The sequence below is a fragment of the Pagrus pagrus genome (genome assembly GCF_965226575.1).
Source record: "Pagrus pagrus genome assembly, chromosome: 22".
Taxonomy (NCBI): domain Eukaryota; kingdom Metazoa; phylum Chordata; class Actinopteri; order Spariformes; family Sparidae; genus Pagrus; species Pagrus pagrus.
This window is the reverse complement of record NC_140204.1, coordinates 10,262,082-10,284,817: the sequence shown is the minus strand read 5'-3', so window position 1 is coordinate 10,284,817 and position 22,736 is coordinate 10,262,082. Positions and strand designations below refer to the sequence as shown.

The window sequence follows — 22,736 nt, the reverse complement described above, 5'->3', positions numbered from 1 at the left end:
GACATTACAATTACAAAAAATGACTACCATTATTATTCCCTGCCGGTTTCTGACCCTCCTTCTAACGTCTAAATTCCCACACATCCCTGTCTTTGGCCTGGGTGGTCTGGATGTTTTAAGGCGTATTTCATTTTTGTGGCAGGGGCCAACAGCAAGCAGCATTCCCGCTACTGAAGTAAGAGCAGTGACCACAATCCGGCTCCGTCACGCCAACAACAACAGAGATGAAAAGCAGTCAGTAAGTAATGAAAGAAAAAGCCAAACATTGCGGCACAAAAGGCAAATGAGGTGGCACCGCTTCTTGCGCGAGTTTGAAGGGAGTCAGCCGGAAGCTGCTTTCACTTGGGAATTTGCTTTTTGTTTCAGAGATCAAATCTGACTCTGCTGTAGGAAAATGAATGATTTGCGTTGCTCAGGCCAAGTAAGCAAACATCTCACGGTCAGTTAAAGAGATATTTGACCTGGGCTCCTGCAATCACGCTCACAAGGGGCTTAGAAAAGACTGATTGACTGACTCTAAAACGTGTTGTTTAAAGTTGTGTGTCTTTATAAAACAGTTTACTGTGCGGAGCGGCTTCATCGCCACGATGAAAAGATTCAACGACTGACGGTCTGACTCTTTGCTAAACAGTGTCACGGTTGCACCTCGGGCGACAAACGGCCTATTATCTCAATAACACATGGAGCCGCGCATGTGCGGGCGCGAGCGAGACATCAGGAATAAAGTGAGTATTTAAAGCATCTGTCTGTTATGCGAGTGCACGGACACATGCTGACACACGTGGAGACGGACGGGGTGACGTGTTCTCTGGCCCAGATATGCAACACACACACACACACCGAAACATGCAGACACAATGCAGCAATAATATTGGCTATCATTCCCTACATGCCTTTTGGATAAATAGACAGCCAGAAATAAAAAGGGGAGCAGTGTGTGCGAGAGAAAAAACATAGAGAGCGATGGTGGGGGAGGGGTGGGTTAATTGAGCCGCTCCGAAATGTCATTTGATCCGAGAGGCCTCACGAAATGTTCTGACCGGGCTGTCAACACACTTGTATGCATGTAGATGTGTGGGATTTGTTTATGAAAATCTCGAGATTAACATCATCAGAATTTGATATTAAAATAAAATATTCAAACACCTTTTACATCGCCGCATCATCGAAATCTCAAAACCCCACATCCTGCAGACTCACTGCCCATTTCTTCCGTCTAATTATGTCAGCCGAATGCCTAAAATCCAGTATTACCAAACTAATGGCTTAAGCACAGCCACCGAACATAGAGGGGGAGGGAGGGGGTGGGGGATTGTTAGATAGTACAAGTAAGATGGATGGCATAAAAGAGATGGCGGGCTAGAAGGATGAAGGCCACAAAGACATCAGGAAATCAGCAAATTGATGAATTAATGGACTAATGGATAAAACCACGATAAGAGGCACAAAGAGAGAGGAGAAGGAAGCAGGAAGACAAAGGGGTGCAGTGATGTGTGGTAGAGTTAAAGCAAACAAACGCGCATGGTATCCATTTTGGCACTCGTGTTGGTGCATTAAAAATCCATTGTGGTCAGCTTCAGCGTGGTCCATTTGTATCCCATCATGTGTGTTTTTGTGGATACTTTGAGAGATGGGCGGCAGTCCATCTGGCCTACTTTGAGACCAACAAGTGTGTGTACATGTGTGTGAGAGTGTGTGTCTGTCTCACCAGGTTGGACCCTCCAGTCCAGTACAGGAAGAATCCATCTGGGTCGACTTTCAGGGTTACCAGGGTGGGGGGCCCGCTGTTGGGCTCCTAGACGACAACAGAAATAGAGACGTTAGTTCGACGAACACACAACAGTGATATCCACCTCCGCCTCCAACACACATACACACTTGCACTTGTTCTTGCTACATAGTGAGGACTGTAGTTTTTAACCACAGAGTGAGGACATTTTGGTCGGTCCTCACGTCAAACGGATGTTGGAAGGTTAAGACTTGGTTTTAGTGGTTAGGTTAGAGCTAGACTTAGGGTGAGGCATTCAGTTGTGATGGTTAAGTTTAGGCTAAGGGAGGGTTAGGGTTAGAAATACAGAGATAGTGAGCTCCAATTTTATAAGCAGTGTACTTAAAGCTCTGAAAAAGATAATAATTGGATTGATTGGTGAGTAAATTGGTCCCTAGCAAATTCACTCACCAATTTCCTGTTTACAAAGAAGTTTGGGTAAAAAACGTTATCATTTTTCTCATCTTTTATCTTTTTTTTAATCTTTTATATAAGTTTGGCTAAAACCTGTCTGATGCTCATGTTTCTCAACTAGTCTGGTGACATTGTTGCCATGTTCCTACATTTGAGCAATCAACTTGGCAAGTACGATTCAGGGTTCTCATGTTATTATTCAGGCGTCATTCAGTCTGAAATGTGCTCAATGTACTCACGTACTCATGCTGAAGGCACCAACCATCTGACCCAATTTATGCTCCGTCAGCGTATCAGTAACAAGCCTATTGTTGTTCTCTTGCTAACACCAAATGGAGAAAACTAGCAAGTCATGCTTCCGCATGGGTTAAGCAAGACACTAGATGAACACCAAAACAATCTGAGAAGTAAACTGAGGGAGTGTTCGGGATTCAGCAGCACAGATGGATTGGAAGTGTTAGATAAAATAAGGCGGTTGGCTAAGTGCGTGACGATGATACATGTTCAGATTTGTTTCTTAAAAGTGATACTACCATTGGGAATATGGCCAAAGTTATGAAAATAAGAGCCAAGTTGTAAGAAACCATATTTTAATTTAAGCAGGGAAACTACAGATTGGTCACCTGAATGAGTTGTGGCCTTGGTCACCTTGTACATCATGACATTTTAAATTAAATGTAGTCTTCTTATTATGTCCAGCAGGTTCCTTCAGGGGCCCCGATTCATTTTGTTCCCAAGTTGTACTGATGACTACCAACTGTAACTATTTTCGTTAGAGGTGGAACAAAACTTTGTCAAGATATTTGACCACACATAAAAGAACATAAACAGTTTTATGTCATATATATTTATAATGCCTTAACAAAACACACATTTTCTCTTAAAACACAGAATATCACAAAATGGGCGGTTAAACATTCATTTGAATTTTTTGTAATTTGTGCTGGAAATGATAAAATTCCACTGTGGACGTTAACGGGTTAAGAAAACAAGATAACATAGAAGGACCATGTGACATGAAAAAAGCGTTTTATGGCAGCAGTGGCTGCTGTACCTGCTGTTTTATGGTGCTTTGCCGTTATGAGATTGTAGACAGACAGATAGACAGGCAGAGCTGTTCTGTGTTTGTGTGCACGTGTAGTGCAACAGCTGTTTCGACGCTGGAAACCACAGAGTTAGGCCCGCATGACGATCCCATTCATGTGCAGCATAATGATGCCACGGTAGCCGGCCTCAACATGTCATTAGCATCATCATTATGGAGTCATACGCAAGTTACGATAACCATACACGCACACACATACACACACACACGCACGCACGCAGCTACTGGCTCTGTAATTACAGTGGTAAGCGGTCATACTCTAGTCCAACAGACGAATGCACAGTCCAGACATCCTGGGAAACAAAGATGATGATCCAGATTGTTTGTTATTACAGTGACAGATGACTCATGTGTACATGTCATCATGAGCATCAGTATCAGCATCATCACCATCAGATGGTCAGAGAAAATGATCTGCCTGGCAACCCACAGAAAACTTTCCCAAGATCAAACAAACAAACAGAAAAGACACAATTTCTCTGTGACCTAAATGAAGCGGGATAGTACGGTGGCCCTGAAGGTCAAAACACAATAACATTTCAGAAAACACAACATTTCAGGGACATGTTTTCGTGAAATGTTGTTGTGTTTCCTCAAATGTTGTTGTGTTTTCCGTAATGTTGTGTTGTGACTTTCAGAGCCATGTTAGGATACTGAAGCAAAGACAGGCAAATAACACAATGTTACTTTACAGGACTCCATTTAGGACTGTCTATTTATGAGCTCTGCCTTAAATGGCTGTATAATCTATGATGGGTTGTAAAACAGGTACAAAAGAAGCAATCAATAATGGCATCCCTTAATCAATACACAACACAAATTATACTTTTATATTGCTATAAGCTAATGATCCAATTCCAAGGTGATGTGTACGTAAGACAAACAGTCTCTTGTTTACAAACATCCTGGGAAACAATTGTGATGACCCAGATTGTTTGTTATTACAGCGACAGATGAGTCACGTATACACGTCACTATGAGCATTTTGGTCTTTACGCTAAACATGCAACATCTATCTCAGCACGAGAATGCGAATAAGTGTGTTTCCCCTAAACGCTGGACTATTGTTTACAGCGGCCTCCTTAGTTTTAACTCGACTCCCACTCCCAGGAAACGTACATTTTAAACTAAACATACCTTGAGTTTAGGCTCCAAGGTCGGCTAATGGAGAGAGGGAGTTAGACGTTTGGATTGGGATAAGGACAGGAGGAACAGAGAAAGGAAAAGAGATTGTTTAAAGGAAGATGGGAGGAAGATGGACAGGAGTGGGATTAGAAGAAATGGTGAAGGTTGGGGGGAAAAAGAAACAAAAAAGGTCAGGAGTAGAGAACGAGAGCAGAAATCCAACCACATCATAAGACTTTAATTGTTTGATGCGAGATGCTTCACTCCACCAACCAGCTTTCATATAAATGCCAGTTACAGACTGACAGCTTAACTCTGCATTTACTTCAAATACAAAACCAATGTTACATTTTAAATAACTGAACTTGTGACCTGTGTTTTACTCACTGGAACCAGTCGGAAAACTGTACTGAACTCCAATTTCACACTATAAATGCCATCTAAAGGCCGTGACCTGAAATCAGATGCCGTTTTCACTGAACCCTGAGCAGTTATTTAACTCCCGAGTCAACAGAGGATGAATACATGTTAAACTGGAAACAGTCGGCTTGGATGATCCGAAGAGACGACCGTGCCTTCTACTGAACGCGTCTTCCGCAAATCATTTGCAAATCAAATGTCTGGCTTGGGAGGCAAATGAGACGAACGTTTTTCGGTAGCTGCTCCACACACGTTATGCACGCTCCTCTGTTAAGTTCAACCTTATTCCTCCTTAGAAAGTGCTCCTCTCTACTTAACAAGTCAGACGTATTTAAGGATTCTTCAAACTAGCCAGCTTCTATTCGACTTGACTCACTTAAAGGTGCACTGTGTTGTTCTGGAGAAGACATTTTAACCAGAAGAGAAAGATCTTAACTTTTGTGTTTTGCATAAACAAATTAAATAAACAGACTCTCTTTGTTTTCTTGTCTGAATAAGCAAATTGACCTTAAGGGACAACACAGTTTGCAGCAAACAACTCCGACTTGCTAAGCAAAATTGAGTATACGGTGCCCACACGCACTCATTGAACTTAAACAAACTATAACACGACTTCTGTGTACAGTTGGTCCAACAGTAGAAGAGAGAACGAGGGGAGAGAAGAGCATCCATCAAGGTTATGCGTCCATGTCTAGCCGACACAAACAGAGGAGGCAGAAACATCACTTTCACACATAAACCCTGTATCAACTGTGATGAATAATGGCCTCAACCTTTGTTCGACCCGTTCATACCACACGCTTGGTCATGGGTAGATGCCCAGTCCACCACAGCACTTAAACCGTACTGCAGATTCATACGCTCTACATCACTATATACCACTGGACTACAGCCAAGCTAAATTTGGCTCACTTGAGATTCGACTATCGTGCTCTAGTGCATTTGAAATTGATGGAGGACAAATTTATTGTTAGGACAGACAGACGTTACTGAATAAATCTTGTTGAGTTATAGTGTGATAATATCCGTTTAATAAACCGTTGCTGCAGCGGGAACAGAACCCTGAAACAGATCAGTGTTTCTTCATCTTAAATCAGACACGTTATACTCCACATAAATCCACATACGAAATCCCTGCTGATGGGTAACAGATAGGAGTATACCTTGGAAAGAAAATTCATAGTTATCATACTTTGTAGATTTGCTTATCCATAGTATTGTATTCTACCGTAGCTTTTGTTTTTATTATTAAGTTTATATGACGTTTCATTTCTGTCAGCACATACAATGTTATCAGATAATAATAAAGCATTCGTTCAATAAAAAAATCCCTTCTGTTTTCTTTTTTTTTTCAAAGCTACAACATGTTTCCTGTCAAATTCCTACTCAAAACATGTAAGGGGCAGCATATCACCAGCATAATAGCACAGGGCTAACTGATTAGCATTCTAATTTCAGTAGATATCGCTGCAACAAAATACATCACCGTCATTATGTCAAAACTGTTACTTCTTGACATTCTGTTGATGATTGTAGTTATTTTTTTATGTTTTAAACTAAAACTCGTACATAATTTACCTTCACAGGTCATTAAGGTTTACATATATCAATGTTCGACAGTTGTATGTGGGTGGAAACACAAAAAACATGCTAATGCTTATTAAGTGGCTAGATGTGTTTATGACCAGAGCGAGTTGAACAACGTGTCCCTGAATAATCTAAAACACACAGATTCAAATAGAGTGTTGACATAAAACTGGCTATGATTGGTATCATATAGTTGCCACACTTGGCTCGGTTTAGGTGTGGAAAACAGTACCGGTTAGTGCAATGAAGTCCGATGTATTGAGGTAGGTTTTATCTATCTATCTAAAGTGCTATGGTTACCCACCCTGAGTTTTGAAGAGCCTCTGTAGGCTCTTATCTTAAAGGAGCACTGTGAAGTTTTGGGGAAGAAATTTTAAATCAGAGGGGGAAGATTTTCATTGACTGATATTTTGCCTAAACAAACTGAATAAACAAACTCTCTTAGTGTCATGACCGAATAAACTGAATAAACAAACTGACAGCACAGTTTCACACTAATTTACTTTGTTTACATGTGGCGGACCCTCCTTTTATCCCTCATGTTGTTGTTGTTTGGTCTACGCATTAAATGGTGTACGTCAGCCGTTCAACACTCAGATTATGTCACTCATTCTCATCTTCTCTCCCCCTTTGTGTCATTTTTCCTGCCCTTCGACTGGACATATCCAGTGTCAGTACACACTACGGGTACACAGTCGATGGGGATTTCCAACGGGACCAGACACACAAACGCACACATATACACATTCACCCAGAGGAATGTGATCTATGGGCTCATGTGACCAGTAATATAACAACATCTCCCATAAAGCTTTCAAGCCACACGGACCGAAGGCTGAACACACACACACACACACACACAATTGTGGTCAGATATATTTGCATGTTATGCCCGCTGAGTTTTACATACCTGGCAGTGGCTTTCTAGTGAAGCCTTGCTTTCAGGACATGCTGATCTCATACACTCAAAAATATGAAGACTTGCCACTTTTCATTGTTTCAAATGTGGCATAAATCTAATGTCTTTAGCTTTTGTGTTTGAGCGCTGGTTGGACAAAACAAGTAATTTGAACGTGTCACCAAAATAGTAATTGACACATTTCCCTATTTTCTTGTTCAAGGTCATTGTAACAGCTTTTAAAAAGGCGCCCTAGCACCCCAACCCTAACCAGGAAATCATTAGTGCATGCCCTCCCCACACACACACACACACACACCTTGCTTACCATAATCATGCACCCTATAGAGTGTTTTCTGTGTCGGAGTGGGTGGTAGGTCTATAATTGGACCTCACCCCACTCCCCAATTATCCACCATATGTAGAAACCTTCTTAAGTCTTGCTAACTTCCTTTCTTTTCATTCTTTCATGTCTGCCTTTCTCTCCACACCAATTCACTCCCTCTCCAACACTTTTATCCCTTTTTTTTTTCACCGTAATTGATTGAAGCCCACATCTCTCTCTCCAGACCCCCTCCAGATGTCCTGACCCTCCGACAAACACCTTCATTACCTGACCGTAATGTCAAACACACATAGGGAGTGGACGGACCACCCTCTGAGTCTGAGGTGGACGGACAGTGGCTAATGAGCCCCTCTTGACAAATACACATGTAGTCACGCCTATATTCTGCCTCTCGTACCGTCCTGTGAGTGTGTTGTACAAAGGAGAAAGCCAAATGATAAAGTGGCTGCTCAGAGTGCACCTTTGGTCTGCTGCACTGTGTGTGTGTGTGTGTGTGTGTGTGTGTGTGTGTGTGTGTGTGTGTGTGTGTGTGTGTGTGTCGATAGCTAACGGGAGTGTTCGTGTGAGAAAGAGGGTCAGTGTGCACTTAGTGTCACTGTGTTTGAGCTGCTGCTTTGGCAACATGGCAAAAGTTGATGACAGCAGGTAACCTTTGGACCCAACTGAGAGCGAGGAAAGAGGGAGGAGTGAGGCCAGGGAGGGAAAATGAGCTATAAATTACAGTAGAGAAGGAAAGAAACTAGAAGATCATTGAAGTTAATATTTAGGCCCGATCTCAATACACTTTAGCCCTACCCCTCTGTTTTGCACGTTCACGCCTAGGAGTAGGGTGTCCTGATTCTTGTTTGCATGTATTATGGTCCTTTTCTTTAGAACAAGCACAAAACAATCACTACTAGAGTTTGCTGATGTCTCGGTTGCGAGTTGTGAACAAACTGCAAGCGTCCATGCCACAGCTGGAGACGGCATACAGGGAACGTCTGGTCGCGTCCGATTACATGGACGCCATCGACAACCACTGATGACGTATGGCGATTTTGGATGTGTGTCCAATTTCGTAGGCGGAGATTTGAATCAGTCCCCTTGTAGTCTGGCTAGCTGCACGGCTAAGTGAGCTAACAAGCTAACAGTAGCCACAGTCATGGATGAAGAGAATACATTCAGCAGGAGTTAGCATTACTCTGGCGACTGGTTGCCCCCGTTTGTTGAGATGAATTCCAGACTGCCACTTCTTAAGTATTGCACCTTTAAGATCGTCTGCGCTGTTCTTTGCGAGCAGTCCGATCCAATTTGTGTGTCTAGATATCGCTGACCTATCTGCCTGGATATCTGTGGTAATGACATCGGCGCTTTCCAACTAGGAAGCGTATAAAAATGAAGATCGCCCGCCAAACAATGGCACTGTCAAGCCTCTGTGCAGAGCTCCTCCACGGTACTCGAACAAGCTCAGCCAGTCTATAAAGTTTATAAAGTATCTCTTAATTCAACAACTCACAAAATTGAGCGAGTTTATAAGGCAGTCTGGGGAATTTCTCTCCCACTTCATCTCCTGGTTGTTGTTGATGTGGCTGCTTTGACCCATAATATGTTGGCGTTCAGTCTGTTGTCATGCAAATCATTCTCAAATTGTTGTAAAATTATTGTTTATAACAATAACATACATGTGTGTCCTGGCCACTGAACATAATAAAGAAAACATGATTGTCACGCACAATTTACTGTGTCATTATGTAGACCGAGCCCTCAGCACCTCCAACTGTGACTGATTTCCAGCGTCCCTGGCTCAGCCTCTCTGTTGCACTTCAGTCACTCTGGATTTGACATCAAATATGTTAAAGGCAGGTCTTGCTTTTCTGCAGCCATCTTGCCAAATAAACGGGGAAGAGATCACACACGTAAGATACAGACACACGGTGAGGTTAACGTGTCGTGAACGGAGTTAAAATAATGAACAGGGTGAAAGAGGAGGCGGAGAAGAGATGGAGGAGTCCAGATGTCAGTCCCACACTTCACATGTGGCTGTGGTTGACCTTCCACCTCTCCCTCCCTTCGCTCCATCCATCCATCCTTCACCCGTCCCTCGTTTCTCACCACTGTGTCAGGACGCCAGCAGCGTTTCTCGGCGTGGCGTCAGACATTCACACGAGCCTGCGTTTCCTCCTCCTCATACTTTATGTCCGAAACCTTTACATAAGGACAATTTGAGGCCGCTGCTCACCTCTTCAGTGTCAAACCAAGACAGCCACTTTTCTGAAAGTACAGGAACAAGTGGCACAAAAGCGGAAGCCATTGTGTGTTCCCGTGAGGTCAGGACGACACAGCGCCTCTGCTTACAAAAAGAGACCCGTTTCTAAGGGTAGAAACGTTTTTATTTTGACATGTTGGCTGTCACATCTCAGGTGTAAAATGCTTTCCGAAAGCATCTCGCATTGACTTATATTTCATTTGTTCCACTTCCAGAAATGCGCACATTTCCCCTGAGAATCCTCAAAACAGGTTGAAAGTAAAAAAAAAAAGGTGATTCACAATCAAAACACAACTATATTTAGATGTTCAATGAGTGAAAAACAGCAGGGAGAAGAGAAATATTTTAGCACATGACACAGCCAATGTAGCAGTGAATGCTGATGCCAATCTCTTTCTTACGTGAGGAGAGCAAGGGTTATTTAAGGCTGCTACAGTGGATACTGGCTATCAGTGCTGTGGCATCGTAAACAAATTCCACGACATGATATAAAGTGATTACTAAGAGCCGGCTAAAGCCAAGCCGGAAAAGAGAAAACAGGCTGATAAAAGGAGCTGCTCAACAAGTCCAAACATGCAGTGGGAGATATGCACAGGAAGAAGATTTGTAACAGGGTTCAACTGAATTGTAACTGAACTTTAACTGAACTTTTAAAAAATTACTCCGTGGAAATGTAGTCATGAAACAGTAATGCAGATGATGGAGAGAAGTACTGAAACAACATGAAATATAGGTCAGTGTCTGATTCCCAGCTAACATTAAACTGGTACTGAGGTCAACAATGGCGCCATTAAATTAAAGAGTTTGACCTTTTGCTTTCTTGCCGAGAGTTAGATGAGAAGATTGTTACCACATTGTTCGCCTAATAGCCAAAAGACAGGAAACAGAGGGCAAGAGCTGGCCTTCTCTTAGCTTAGCATTTCTAATTTTTACACCTCGGTTTAAGGAGCGGACTGAACAAACAAGACGCCCAAACAATTATCAAATTGCCAGTGGGTTTATTGTTTCAGTGCACTGGTGTCATTTTAGACAATAAAATTTATGACCTCCAGCGAGGAGGTTTTCCCCTGTGTCAGTTTGTTACCAGGATTACACAAAAACTACTGAACGGATTTCCATGACACTTAAGTTTCACTTGCTGTTCGACTCTTATCACCCACTGGACCTTAAACCATCGGGCTGAGACCGTGCCCACTAAGTCAGAGTGCAGTCTATCACCCACCTACAATGCAGTTCTGAGTTCTCTCCCCAGACAGCTTCACAACCGTTCACACCTGGGCTCACCTAGCCCTAGAAACCCCACATGAAGGCCGGTTTGACCCACAAGTGGCCCTAACGACTCTGAAACTCAGAGCCAACTCCTCCATTTAGTTAAAACTGAAGAGGCCTCTTGGATGAGAGGTGAAACGTCTCCAAGTCCAGTTGTCTACGATACAGCACCTAGATTCACCATGACCTGGATGACTGAGAACCTTCATCAACATGTGCCTTTTACAACCTGCCTTACCATCTGAGACTGAAAACATCCAAACCTAGAACTTAATATTTGGCTGTTTCCAACAAACTATACGATTGATACACAAACCGTCTCGCTGGTGTAAGTTGGTGAGAAACAGTGGATCTGAAAATGCCAACTCAGGATATTTGTGAATGGGGAACAAGCGTCTGCAGTCAGTCTGGTTTGACAACACAGTGCTGATAAACACTGAGGGCAACAGCAGCATGGAAGTGTCTTTTTAGCGTCCATTACAGTCCCGGGCTCCTCCGAGCGCGCTGCGGTGCGGTCTGTAAGGTATGACACAATAATCCCGACCAAAATTGCAGGAAGCGACCTCGACACGCGACATTTTATGGCGCGTCACGCTTCGCTCAAATTACAGGCATTTGGAACCGGAGCCAAAACCTCTCATCTCGAAGAGGATCCAGAAACATTATCCAATTAACGAGCAAATACTTCGTTTACAGGCCGAGGTTTACTTGTTAATTGTGAGACATAAACAAACTCCAAATAAAGTGTTGATGTGAGGTGTGAGGAGGATTATTTATTTGGCTTTCCGCGTAACTTTTTTAAGATTCGTATCAAGGAACAATCGCAGCGAGCCGAGCTGCTCTGCAGACGAGCTGTCTGTCTCTGTTTGTTTAATTGGTTGTTTGGGAGGAATTTTAACTGAATTCCAGTCGGAATTCAGTTAAATTGAATTGTGGCCGGGCTGCAGAGGGCGGAGCAGCGGCAGACGGGAGGGAGAGACGGAGGGAGGCAGGGGAGGGAGGGAGGAAAATGGTTTGGCTCTGGAGCCTTACAACAAGCTCGAACAGGAAGTCATTCAACGTGAAGCGCACACACACCCAGAACAAAACCACCACACACACAAACATGTGAGCACACGTGTGTACACAAGCGCAGAGGAAAGATGGTCAATTTGGAGCGCATTCCTCCTCCTCCTCCCCCCCCGCATGAGTCAGTGTGTCATTTGATGGGCCTACAGTTAGACGACGGCGTCAGCCCGGTGGCGGACGAGTACGGGATTGGAAAGCGAAGATATATACGTGATGAGCCATGTGGAGGAAGCACATAGTGGCGAGGGAGGGGGTGAGAAAGAGAGGGACGGGGTCAAAAGTGGGGTTTTCATGTAAACACACTGCACTGCCCTCAGGCGCTTTCTGTGTGTGTGTGTGTGTGTGTGTGTGTGTGTGTGTGTGTGTGTGTGTGTGTCCCATTTCTTTTCTCACTTTGCTGAATCCTTAAAGGAATACGCCAAGTTTTCTTGGGGACAGTAGCTCATTGGTCAACTGACGTCCCTGTTAGAACAAAGACAGACACTAAAATAAACCACGCGTCCCCAGTGGATCATTATTTCTGAGCTCCGTGTGAAAACCTTGGAAAAACACTTCTTTGAGACGAGCAGCTCTTATTGTCGCGTGTCGTGGTTATCAGTGCATCTTATTAAAAAGGTGCACCGTGTAGTTTTTGGGGAAGAGAAAGATCCTCACTGACTGAACACTAAAAACAGACTAAATAAATAAACTCTCTTTGTTTTCACGACTGAATAAAGTGAATAAACAAACTGATCTTAAAAGGACAACACAGATTCATACCGTTTTACTTTGTTTGTATGTGGCGGACCCTGCCACCTTTCTAGCTTCAAACAGTGTTCTGGGGACCTTATTTTCCTCTGAGAACAGCTTGTTTATTCAGTTTCGGACAAATTAAGGTTACAGAGTTTGTATTATTACCTCATTATTATTGTAAATACCAAAATTCTGAGTTTCTCCAAAACCACACAGCGCCCCTGGAAATAGTGACCGCAATAAATTCTTATCAACTCACCTTGGAACAAAACCAACTGCTACTGATGGTTCATTTATCTCTGTAGCAAACGTTTCCTTTGTTTCCTGCGTAACAGAGCCAGATTGACTCACGCTCAGTTACAAAAAGACGACCTTCAGTGTCCCCAGAGTCGGTTCTGAACTTGTAAAAGCTGCATTTTCGCACCATGTACCCCGGCTACGGAATAATTTACAAGATTTGGAAACGCAGCCTTCATACCAAGCATTCACGCGCCATATTAAGAAAATGTTTCATGAAGAATTTAACTGTGTTAAACAGTCGAGCTCTCTTCTTTTTGCCTCTCAGGTCCCGTGCTGTTATTTCACTGCTAAGTGAGAACGTTTGTATCTTTTCTTCATGTGAGGACTACTCTGCAGAGCAACTTCTGGCTGGATTTTTCTTGCAAGACATTCGAGAAGCATCTCAAAGAGACTTTCTAGCCAAATAAAATGAACATTTAGCTGCGCAGATCACATCTCATTAATGGGTTGATTTGTGATAATCACTTGCAGACAGTCTTGCCTCTACACTCCATTTATATTGCGGATTTGGCGAGAAAGTTGTTGTATCGCCTCGTGGGACGACACGGGAAAATATGCCGTTTCTGCAGTGAGCTTCATCGCTTTGTGAGAACGGAAACAGGATTATTGGAAGATGTGAAGCATGTGTCACTAAACAAGATTACTATTGTGTGTCGGCTGGATAACTGCGCCGCGGGGCTGCGATTCACAATTACTTGAATCACCAACTGATTCATCAATGAATCGTTTAGTCCAGAAAAACTCGACGCAAACTTTTCCCCCGAAGTGTCATCTTCACATTGACTCACAGTCCAACACTCAAAGATGTTCGATTAGCTAATGATAGACAGAGAAAAGCAGCAAATCCTCACATTTACAAAGCCGTAAACCGCAGGATATTTAGTGTTTAAATCATTTGTGCATTGACAATCAAATAAATGTTTCTTTTTAGCCACTTGTGGACTCAAGGGGGGTGCAACCGCCAAAAAAAACCCCCAAAATGCCCTCTTGGATGCCCCTATGGTAGATAAAACATGATAAAGTGCCCTCTAGGGTGCCCCACTGCATACAGCTGGCGCCCTTTTTATTCTTTTCACTCGAACATCCTGAGTCCACTACTTTGACATGCAGAGAAGGGTCCAGATGACACCGTATTACCAATTTACTGACTGACTTACACAGTGTTTACATAATGGAATTGGCATGAAATCTGTAAGGTGGACTTCGGGCCAAGTAGACGCTTTTACAACACGTACAAGCAGAATTAATGGAAGATGTACATCGTATGAAGCAGATCACAGAGCTGCCTGAATAACTGCACTGAACAGCTCTTCTAACATGAGTTCAGTGTTTTTCTTTTTTTTGTCTTGTGCATTTCCTTGTTTGTTACAATACAGGCAGACACTTTTTGGTGATACGCTGCCGCCAGTTTGCTCGGAGTACGACTTCGACAGGTGGCCAGTTCTTACACATGGCACCTGTAAAGGAGTTCTGCACTTTGCTCAGACAGCAACACACTTCATAATTCATCTAATCCTGGCGGTGAGACGGTCCCCATAGACTCAATTACAGGACATACGTAAGCACTAACTGGCTGGAGATCATATCTGCACGGTGTCAATTCATGACACTGACGTTTAACGACAGAGCATCTTCTTCTTCTAGCCCCCCAAAAACACCATTTTTCATCGTCCTCTCCAATCTACCAGCACGTCCCTCCTCTCCTCAACGTGCTCCCTCTCTCAACATCTATTCTCCACAAGTCATTTGTTGATTCTAGCGGGGGAAACAGCAAACAGAGCGGGATGAAAGATAGACAAGGGGAATGCATCCACATGTTTTTGAGTGTTCACACACTTAATCACCAGCATAACCATTTCCTGGGAATTCCCTTTGAGAGACGTGGAGACAGAGAGAGTTAGTGTGCGAGAGAGGCGGAGAAATGAAAGGAAATCAAAAGGACATTCACTGTTTGCGTGACAAGACCCTTTTTTCAGAGGCCAGACGCACACATGCTCGCAGACGCATCATCATTGCAATGTGTGCGAGGCTCTGCTGCTAATAAGTCGTTTGCACACACTCTTCGCGTGAGCGTGCCGGGGTCAACGCCACACCTGAGCTCATATTTGCAAAGTAAACTTGCGATAACGGCCTCGCTGGAACTATGGACCTTAGGCCGCGAGATTTCGACGGCCCTCGCACAGGCACTTGCGAGCAGCTGCGTTGTAAATCCAAGACAGGGGTTTCCAAATGGAAGACACAGGGCCTTCAGTTAAGAGCCGGATCGGCCTGCAACTCTGTTAATCATTGATGGCTGCTCAGACACATGGACGCACACGCCTACTTTCTCTGCGGAGAAGACGGCAGGACGGCCCTGCACCCCGTCTCAAAACCACAACACACAAAACCATAATTATTACGGTCAATGACACGGGCAGGCGCATGTCAGGGTTGCCAGACACGCTGCAGAAACCCTTTTGTGTTGACATGATTTGGAGGAGAAACTCAAACTCATTTATTTTTAACATTTACAATATCGAGGTAATAATACAAACTTGGAAATGTTTATCTTTTAAACAAGGAAAATACAGTGCCCCAGAGCACTGTTTGAAGCTAGAAAGGTGGCAGGGTCCGCCACATATCGAAGAGTTTGTTTATCTAGTTTGTTTACGTCTCTCTTCTGATTGAGATTTCTTCCCCAAAACTACATAATGCTCCTTTAAAGAGTCAGAGAAACTAAAACCAGAAGGACAATGTTAAAGGAAGCTGATGTTTCGGTGTGATCTGCAGCTTAAGGTGGACTCAAACCTGCCAGATTCACACTCAGACAGGTGCTCTGGCCTGTAAGAGGAACAGAAAAAGAAAGAAGTGGGTGAAAAGGGAGCAGAGAGGCTGAACCTGAGCCAGAGGAGAACCGGCTCGACAAGAATTCAGCACAACACAACACATTCAAGCGCGGCTGCCTGCTGGCAACTCAGGGGGGGGAATTTTCTACTACAGTATCTGATTAAAACCAGTGTTGAACAGAGAGGCTTTCTGTGCTGAGAGCAGGGGCGAGAGAGGTCGTGCGCACACCTGCACCTCTCGCGCCGGAGGAGTCACTACAGTGTGGGGCCCTGCTGTCAGAGGAGGCGGGCTGTCATGGAGGAAAACAGCAATCTGAGTCATTTCACTGTCAAAAAAAACCAAAACATGATCCTCACCTCGTCCCATTTGATGAACTTGCCCCCCTTCTTCAGCGCTTCGTGGACGGACACGGGTTTGAGCTGCAGCGCGTGGACTCCCGGCTTGGCCCCGGCCATGGCGAGGGACTCCCTGCCCGGGTGCCAACGCCTAAACCCCGGCTACGGCGAGCTGGACTCCTCGGACGGAACAGAGCGGCTCTTCCTTCCTTCCTCCACTTCCAACCCGCGGGAGCTTCTTCTTCTTCTTCTTCTGCTTCTTCTCCTCCTCCTTCACTTCTTCTTCTTCCGGGGAGCGAGTTAATTGGAGGACCGAGGGTGGGGAAAGTTTTTTTTCCCCCCCCCCCCGACACCGACCTTAAAAGTTGGTGAACCTCAGCGGGAGTTTGGAGAACATGAGGAGCAGAAAGCCCGACACAAGTTTGCTGTTGCAGCGCCGCTGTCTTGTCCGCGTCCACGCAGCGCGGCGGCGCGCGTAAAACTCGCCCCCTTCTTCTTCTTTTTTATTTTTTTATCATAGGCTTTGATTCATATATTTGTTTATTTATGCAGAAATCCTTTAATCGCGCACTTGAGCCCGCAGAGAGATCCTTTCCTTCCTTCCTCCCATCTGGTCGAGCCCTCTCTCTCTCCTCTCTCTCCTCTCTCCTCTACCAACTTTCTCTGCTTCCTCCCTCTCTCGTCGCCTCCTCCTCTCCTCCCTGCATGTTTTCTGTGGAAAAAGAAAGAAGAAGAAGTAGAAGAAGAAGGAAAGAAAAAAAAAAAACAGGAGATGATTCCGAGAGGAGAGGCAGAGAGAGTGAGAAGGGCAGCGTCAGATAGCACTGAGTGACTGAGAAATGAGGGAGGAGGAGGAGGGAGGCAGAGTTTGGGTGAAAAGGGGTGTGTTTTAATCCACTTCCTCTGCTTTGCTGGAATTTATAGCATGCTTTAATTATAATGAACACCATAGTGTGAAATAACATTGTTTGTTTTTTCTTCCCTTATAATGATTTATGGTGATTTGCGCACTTTATCACTGCTCATAATGTCTGCTGGATCTTAAAGGGGACAATGTGTAAGAATAAAAGTTATAAAATTAACTCAGATATCTGCAGGATGTGAAGAAAAAGCAGTTTGGACGCTTGACGCTAACCAAATAGCCACAAACATAAGCACTACCCTGGTCCGAACTGCTAACGGACGCTGCAGTTAGTGGTTATTTACCCTGGTGATATGCTGCCCTCTATTTGTTTTGAGTATGAATTTGCCAATTATTACGTATTGCATCTTTAAAGGGGTGTCCAGTGATTTAGTGTCACAGTTGGGAGACTTGCGAGAGGCATATATAGACATGAATCTTCAAAATCAGAGCAGCAGAGGCCGAGATATCTGGATTTTTGTTTCTGGTATCGAGTCGAGCTCCAAAGAATGCTCGATCCTACGCTTCCCACAATGCAACCCTTAAAGCCCGTCTCCATATAACGTCTAAAAAAACACCGGCAAACCATTAAGATGAAATACTTGCGCTGTGATTAATAAACCAACACTCAACAGCGACAATCTTCTTCCACAAATGGGCTTTTTCTGTCTCTGTTATGATAGTTTCTGTCTGATAAAGCTCAGATTATGGTCAGAACAAGCTTCCCCTCCATTTTTTCTTTGTCCCCAGGATGATGGATGACTGAAAAAGAGCGACAACTCCTGATTTTTTAGTAACTTGAAGCGCTCGGAGCGGCCGCACAAATAAGGCAGAGGGCTCTGAAAAACAGTCTGTCCCCAGGAGAGAAACGTTACGTGGACACGGGCCCTAAAGTGCCTTTCATTAAACCCTCCATTCCTCGTAAAATTCACGTCATTTACCACTTTGTAAAACAGACTCTGTGTTTAAAAATGACAGTCTCTGTGTAGATAACCCTGTGACATGTGTAGGGTTAAGTATTTCTTTAAGCTTGGGAAGGCTTGTCTGGAGCCACAGAGGACATTTTACAGCTGTTTCCATGGACAATATATCACTTCCCATTACGTCTGTGTCGACCTCGATGTGTAAGATCACTGCTCGGTTTCTCAAATCAGTCCGCTTTGTTGAGGAGAACCAAATGATAAGATCGGTAGCCGACCACTCTCGTGTCTGTGTGCAAAAACAGGAAGCTAATTATCTTAGCTTAGCATAAAGATTGGAAGCAAGTAGCTAGTTTGATAGCAATTAAGTAAAATATTGCAGAAGATTAAAAAGTATGCTGCAATATTTCTCTCTGAAATGTCTTTAAATCGAAGTATGAAGTCAGCTAGCATAAAACAGAAGTAGCCTAGCTCATGAAGGAAGTTACATAATGGAGTAAATGGACTTTGCATAACTTGTTATACTCCTTCTTGCTGAGAGTTAGATAAGAAAATCAATGCATTTGTCATTTTTGAATGCCTACTGTAAATATGAAGCTACAGCCAGCAGCCAGTTAGCTTAGCTTGGCACAACATAGGCTAACTTAACACTTTGGTTTATGTAGCCTACAGATTAAACTAATGATATATGTGTTAATTAGCGAGCTAGGCATTTTTTCTTTTTTTATTCTTTGGATGTAGCCTAGCTAGCTTTTGAATTAAGCTAAGCTACCCGCCTTCTGGCTGTGGGTTCATGTTTAGCGTACACACCTGAGAGTGGCGTCAGTTCTTTTATCTATCGCTTGGCAAACACAAGTTTGTATTTATTTATATTTTGTATTTCACAAGATGTCAAACTGTTGACACTGTTTAATATCACAGGTGCGTACAGTAGTCTCCTATTTACTCTTGTTCGCTGCAGGGATAAAGATACATAAGGATAATTATCAAGGGCTGTTTTGATTCTTAAATTCATGTTTTTAATTCCTTTAATTGTTTTCCTTCTGTTGGCAGTGACGGATCGCTTGTGCTGCCAGTAATGTTATTAAAAACATGGCAGCACTTATCAGAGTCATTGGAAATACACAGTAATCAGCTTAGAGGTAATTTCGAAGCAATAGAGGATAAGTGGCTGTGTTGCCCAGGCGGTCAGATTGTGAGATGAAGGATATATTTTATGAATGATGATATTAAATCTGCATTATGTAAACAGGAAATAATTTAGAGGTTTTGGTGGTAAGGTAATTGAAGCCGCTGAGAGTCATCAGGTAACTTTCCCCTGCCTCGTCCAGATCAGTGGCAGGCGTATCATGTTTTAAGAAGCGTGAGAGCAGAGGAGGCTGAAAAGCTGAGGTCCAATCCCGTCCAAATCCCGCTGCCAAGCAACATTACAACTTCGACTTCTCATAAAAAAAACCAAAAAAAAAACACTACGGCGCAACAGATATTTGGCAACCGTGACCATTCTCCGACTCCTTAACTACACCCGGCAGGAATGTCTGCTATGCTGCAGCCTGCTGACTTACTGACTGAGTGACTGGTGCTGTGTTATTCCTTTGACCAAACCCATGAAGGAGGACGAGAAACCCTAAAGAAAAATCCAGAAGAATCGTTCAGAAACGATCTGTGGTGAAACGCACAATCCCATTTTTGTGTTTAGAAACGGCTGGTGTCAGCGCCACATGACCCCGAGGAGGTGAACACATCCAGTGGGAGATACAACGTTTAACAATTCAGCAGCTAGACAGACCGACTGGCATTGAGGCGGATGTGACACTTTGTATATCCGAGCTGTGTGTGTCTGTGTGTGTGTGTGTGTGTGTGTGTGTGTGTGTGTGTGTGTGTGTGTGTATAAATCCAGCAGACAGTAACTGAGTCCAGACTTGTTGATTAATCTGATCTTGAGCCACCACACACACACACACACACACTAACACACACACACACAAACACATGACCTCTCAAATGACAACAAACAAACGCACAATGGGCACATGCATATGCGCGCTTTCAACAGCGCTGCACACAGCACGCATGCATATGCAGGGATATTGTGTTTCTCTGGCGCATAATACAATGCACACACACTCACACACACACACACTATCCGTCCTCTCTTATACACATGCACACAAATCTTTTTAGCCAAACAACGTCGCTTTTGAAGTGCAGGCACCTGTGGTGTCAATAGACGGGCCTCCTCCCTCCCTTCACCCCTCTCTCTGTTTCCTCTCTCTCGAATACATTCACTCTTTAGGTCTCTCTCTCGTATAAAAACTCTCCCTCGCTCCTCCTTTGTGTTTGTACCCATCTCCTCCTCTCTCATTCCAGCAGGTGTTTAGCTCCCGTTGGTCACTGGGACGTAGCGTTCATGCTGCTCATCTGAATAAATAAGGAGTTAGGCAGCGAGAACATTTTGTCCTCTGTAACAACAGTAATTGTAGGTGAGCAGGTTTTTTTTCTGTTTTTCTCGCTTCTCAGAATCAACTTCATATTTCTACTTAATGGTTTGGCTTCCCAGGACATTTCTGACCACAGTTTGCAGTCAGATCTCTCGCGCACACAGGAGGTGGTTTTTCTAACCGTACCAAGAATAAGATCCGGCGAGAGCTAGATGTTTTGATTCTGCTCTGTAGGACAAAGTGTCATGTGAAATGAGATCTGTATCGCAACTGTGTTCACATTAGAAGTCACTTACTGAGTGTGTTTTAGTTTTTCAGAAATATCTCAACAAATGTGTGGGTTGTCATGAAATATGGGTGAGGGTAGATGTTCATGGTCCCTACAGGATGAATCCTAAGGACTTTCTTGATATCCTGACTCTTCTTATTGTCTCCATGATGTGGACAGTTTTGAGTTTTAGTGACATGTTTGAAAACTGGAGAGTTTGCCCTGATATGTGGTAAACATATAAATTCATGATCCCCAGAGGATGAACCTGAATGAGTTTTCCCACTTCACCACGAACAAATTAAAGCTCGCACTTAATCTGTGAAAAATATCGACATCCACTTTGATTTGCACAAAATGTTGCGCTGAAATTCAAGGTTCCCAGAGGATAAAGCCCAGTGACTTGACTGACCCCCCAGCAGGTTAACATTAGCAGGATAACCCATCAGCCCCAGCTGTACTTTGTGTTGAGTGCTTATTAGCAAATCTTAGCATGCTCACACGCTAAACTGAGAAGGTGAACGTGGTAAACATTACACCTGCTAAACATCAGCGTATTAGTATTGTCCCTGTCAGCATGCTATACTGACGTTAGCATTTAGCTCAAAGCACCGCTGTAGCCTCACAGAGCTGCTTGCAAACTATTGCACGTGCTGCATGTTGCTGATTGCATTTTTAATGTAAAGCACATTTGGTCTGTCTACAGCGGGACGTGCTATATCAATAAACATCTCTCACACAGCTGCGGTGTCCTCATGAGCTCCCTTCATAGGGCCGCAAAATACGAGGGGAGCACAAGAGGACGAGCAGAGCAAAAAGGAAGTATCATTTAATAACAGAGATACAGAAAAAAGAGAGGGATTTCAGGGAAGCGGGAGATTACATTCATGGGAAATGTAACCAGAGCGAGCGTGAGATCTAATCATGTTCAGGCATTCACTCTTGTTGTGTTCAGTTTGACAAGAAAGAAGAAGGACGTATGGTCTTTCCTATTCTCTGTTTCACAGACATCGAAACGCGAGCGTTGAAAAGGAATTAAGTAATAAAATAAGAGTGAAAGAAGGGGTGTAGGGAAGGAGGAAGAGTCTGGAATAAGCGTAGGTTGTCAGCTAAAAGAAGAACTCATAACGGCCTTTTAATAAAGAGGGTTATGAAAAGAGACGAATGGGACAATGGAGGTTAAAAATGGACCAAAGCGAGGGGCAGAGACACATTGAAAAAGATATTGTGGAGAAAGAGAAGACCCCCAACCACTCCTCTCTCTGTCTGTCTTTCTGTCTCTCTCGTGACAGCCAGATCTTTCTCTCCAACGCAAAGCCAAGGACTCACAAAGCCACATTGTGTAAAGACACACAGGCATATTCACTGTCTCTCCACACACTGCCCCCTCTACACGAGCATGCCCGGTACGCACTCCTCACTTTAATAAGAAAGGCCTGACTCAGTCAACAGTAGCAATAAAAAACTTGATCAGATTACTCTCCACAGCGCTGCTGAGATTTTGGCCAGAAGTGGCTGACAGTCCACCGGAGACCAGACGCATCTGTCTCCATAACACCGCACGGTTATTGTCCATGTGTTTTGGAGAAAAGCTATCATGTGGGCGTGGGAGCAAAGTGCTGATTACAGTTTTCCCCAGAAGAGGCATTCAGACAGAATGCAGATGGATACGACCGAGAAGTAAAAATTTACTCTCATTCAATACAGTCCACTCTGTCCAAATGAGATTAGCACCAGCTGTCAAACCCATACCATTACAACCCTCGAA

The 22,736-nt window shown here is 43.8% G+C and overlaps 1 protein-coding gene across 2 annotated transcripts in view; it reads right to left on the bottom strand.

The window, feature by feature from the left end:
* Nucleotides 1–17,257, bottom strand: part of plcb3 (phospholipase C, beta 3 (phosphatidylinositol-specific)) — a 45,994-nt gene extending 28,737 nt beyond the window's left edge. For both annotated transcript variants that reach the window (XM_084344252.1, XM_084344253.1), the window contains exons 1-2: nt 16,460–17,257; nt 1,709–1,795 (exon numbers count right to left, since the gene is read on the bottom strand). In XM_084344252.1, the coding sequence (XP_084200378.1) occupies nt 1,709–1,795; nt 16,460–16,558 (186 nt within the window). In that variant the 5' untranslated portion in view covers nt 16,559–17,257. The remainder of the gene's footprint in view (nt 1–1,708; nt 1,796–16,459) is intronic.
* Between the last annotated feature and the right edge of the window lie 5,479 nt (nt 17,258–22,736).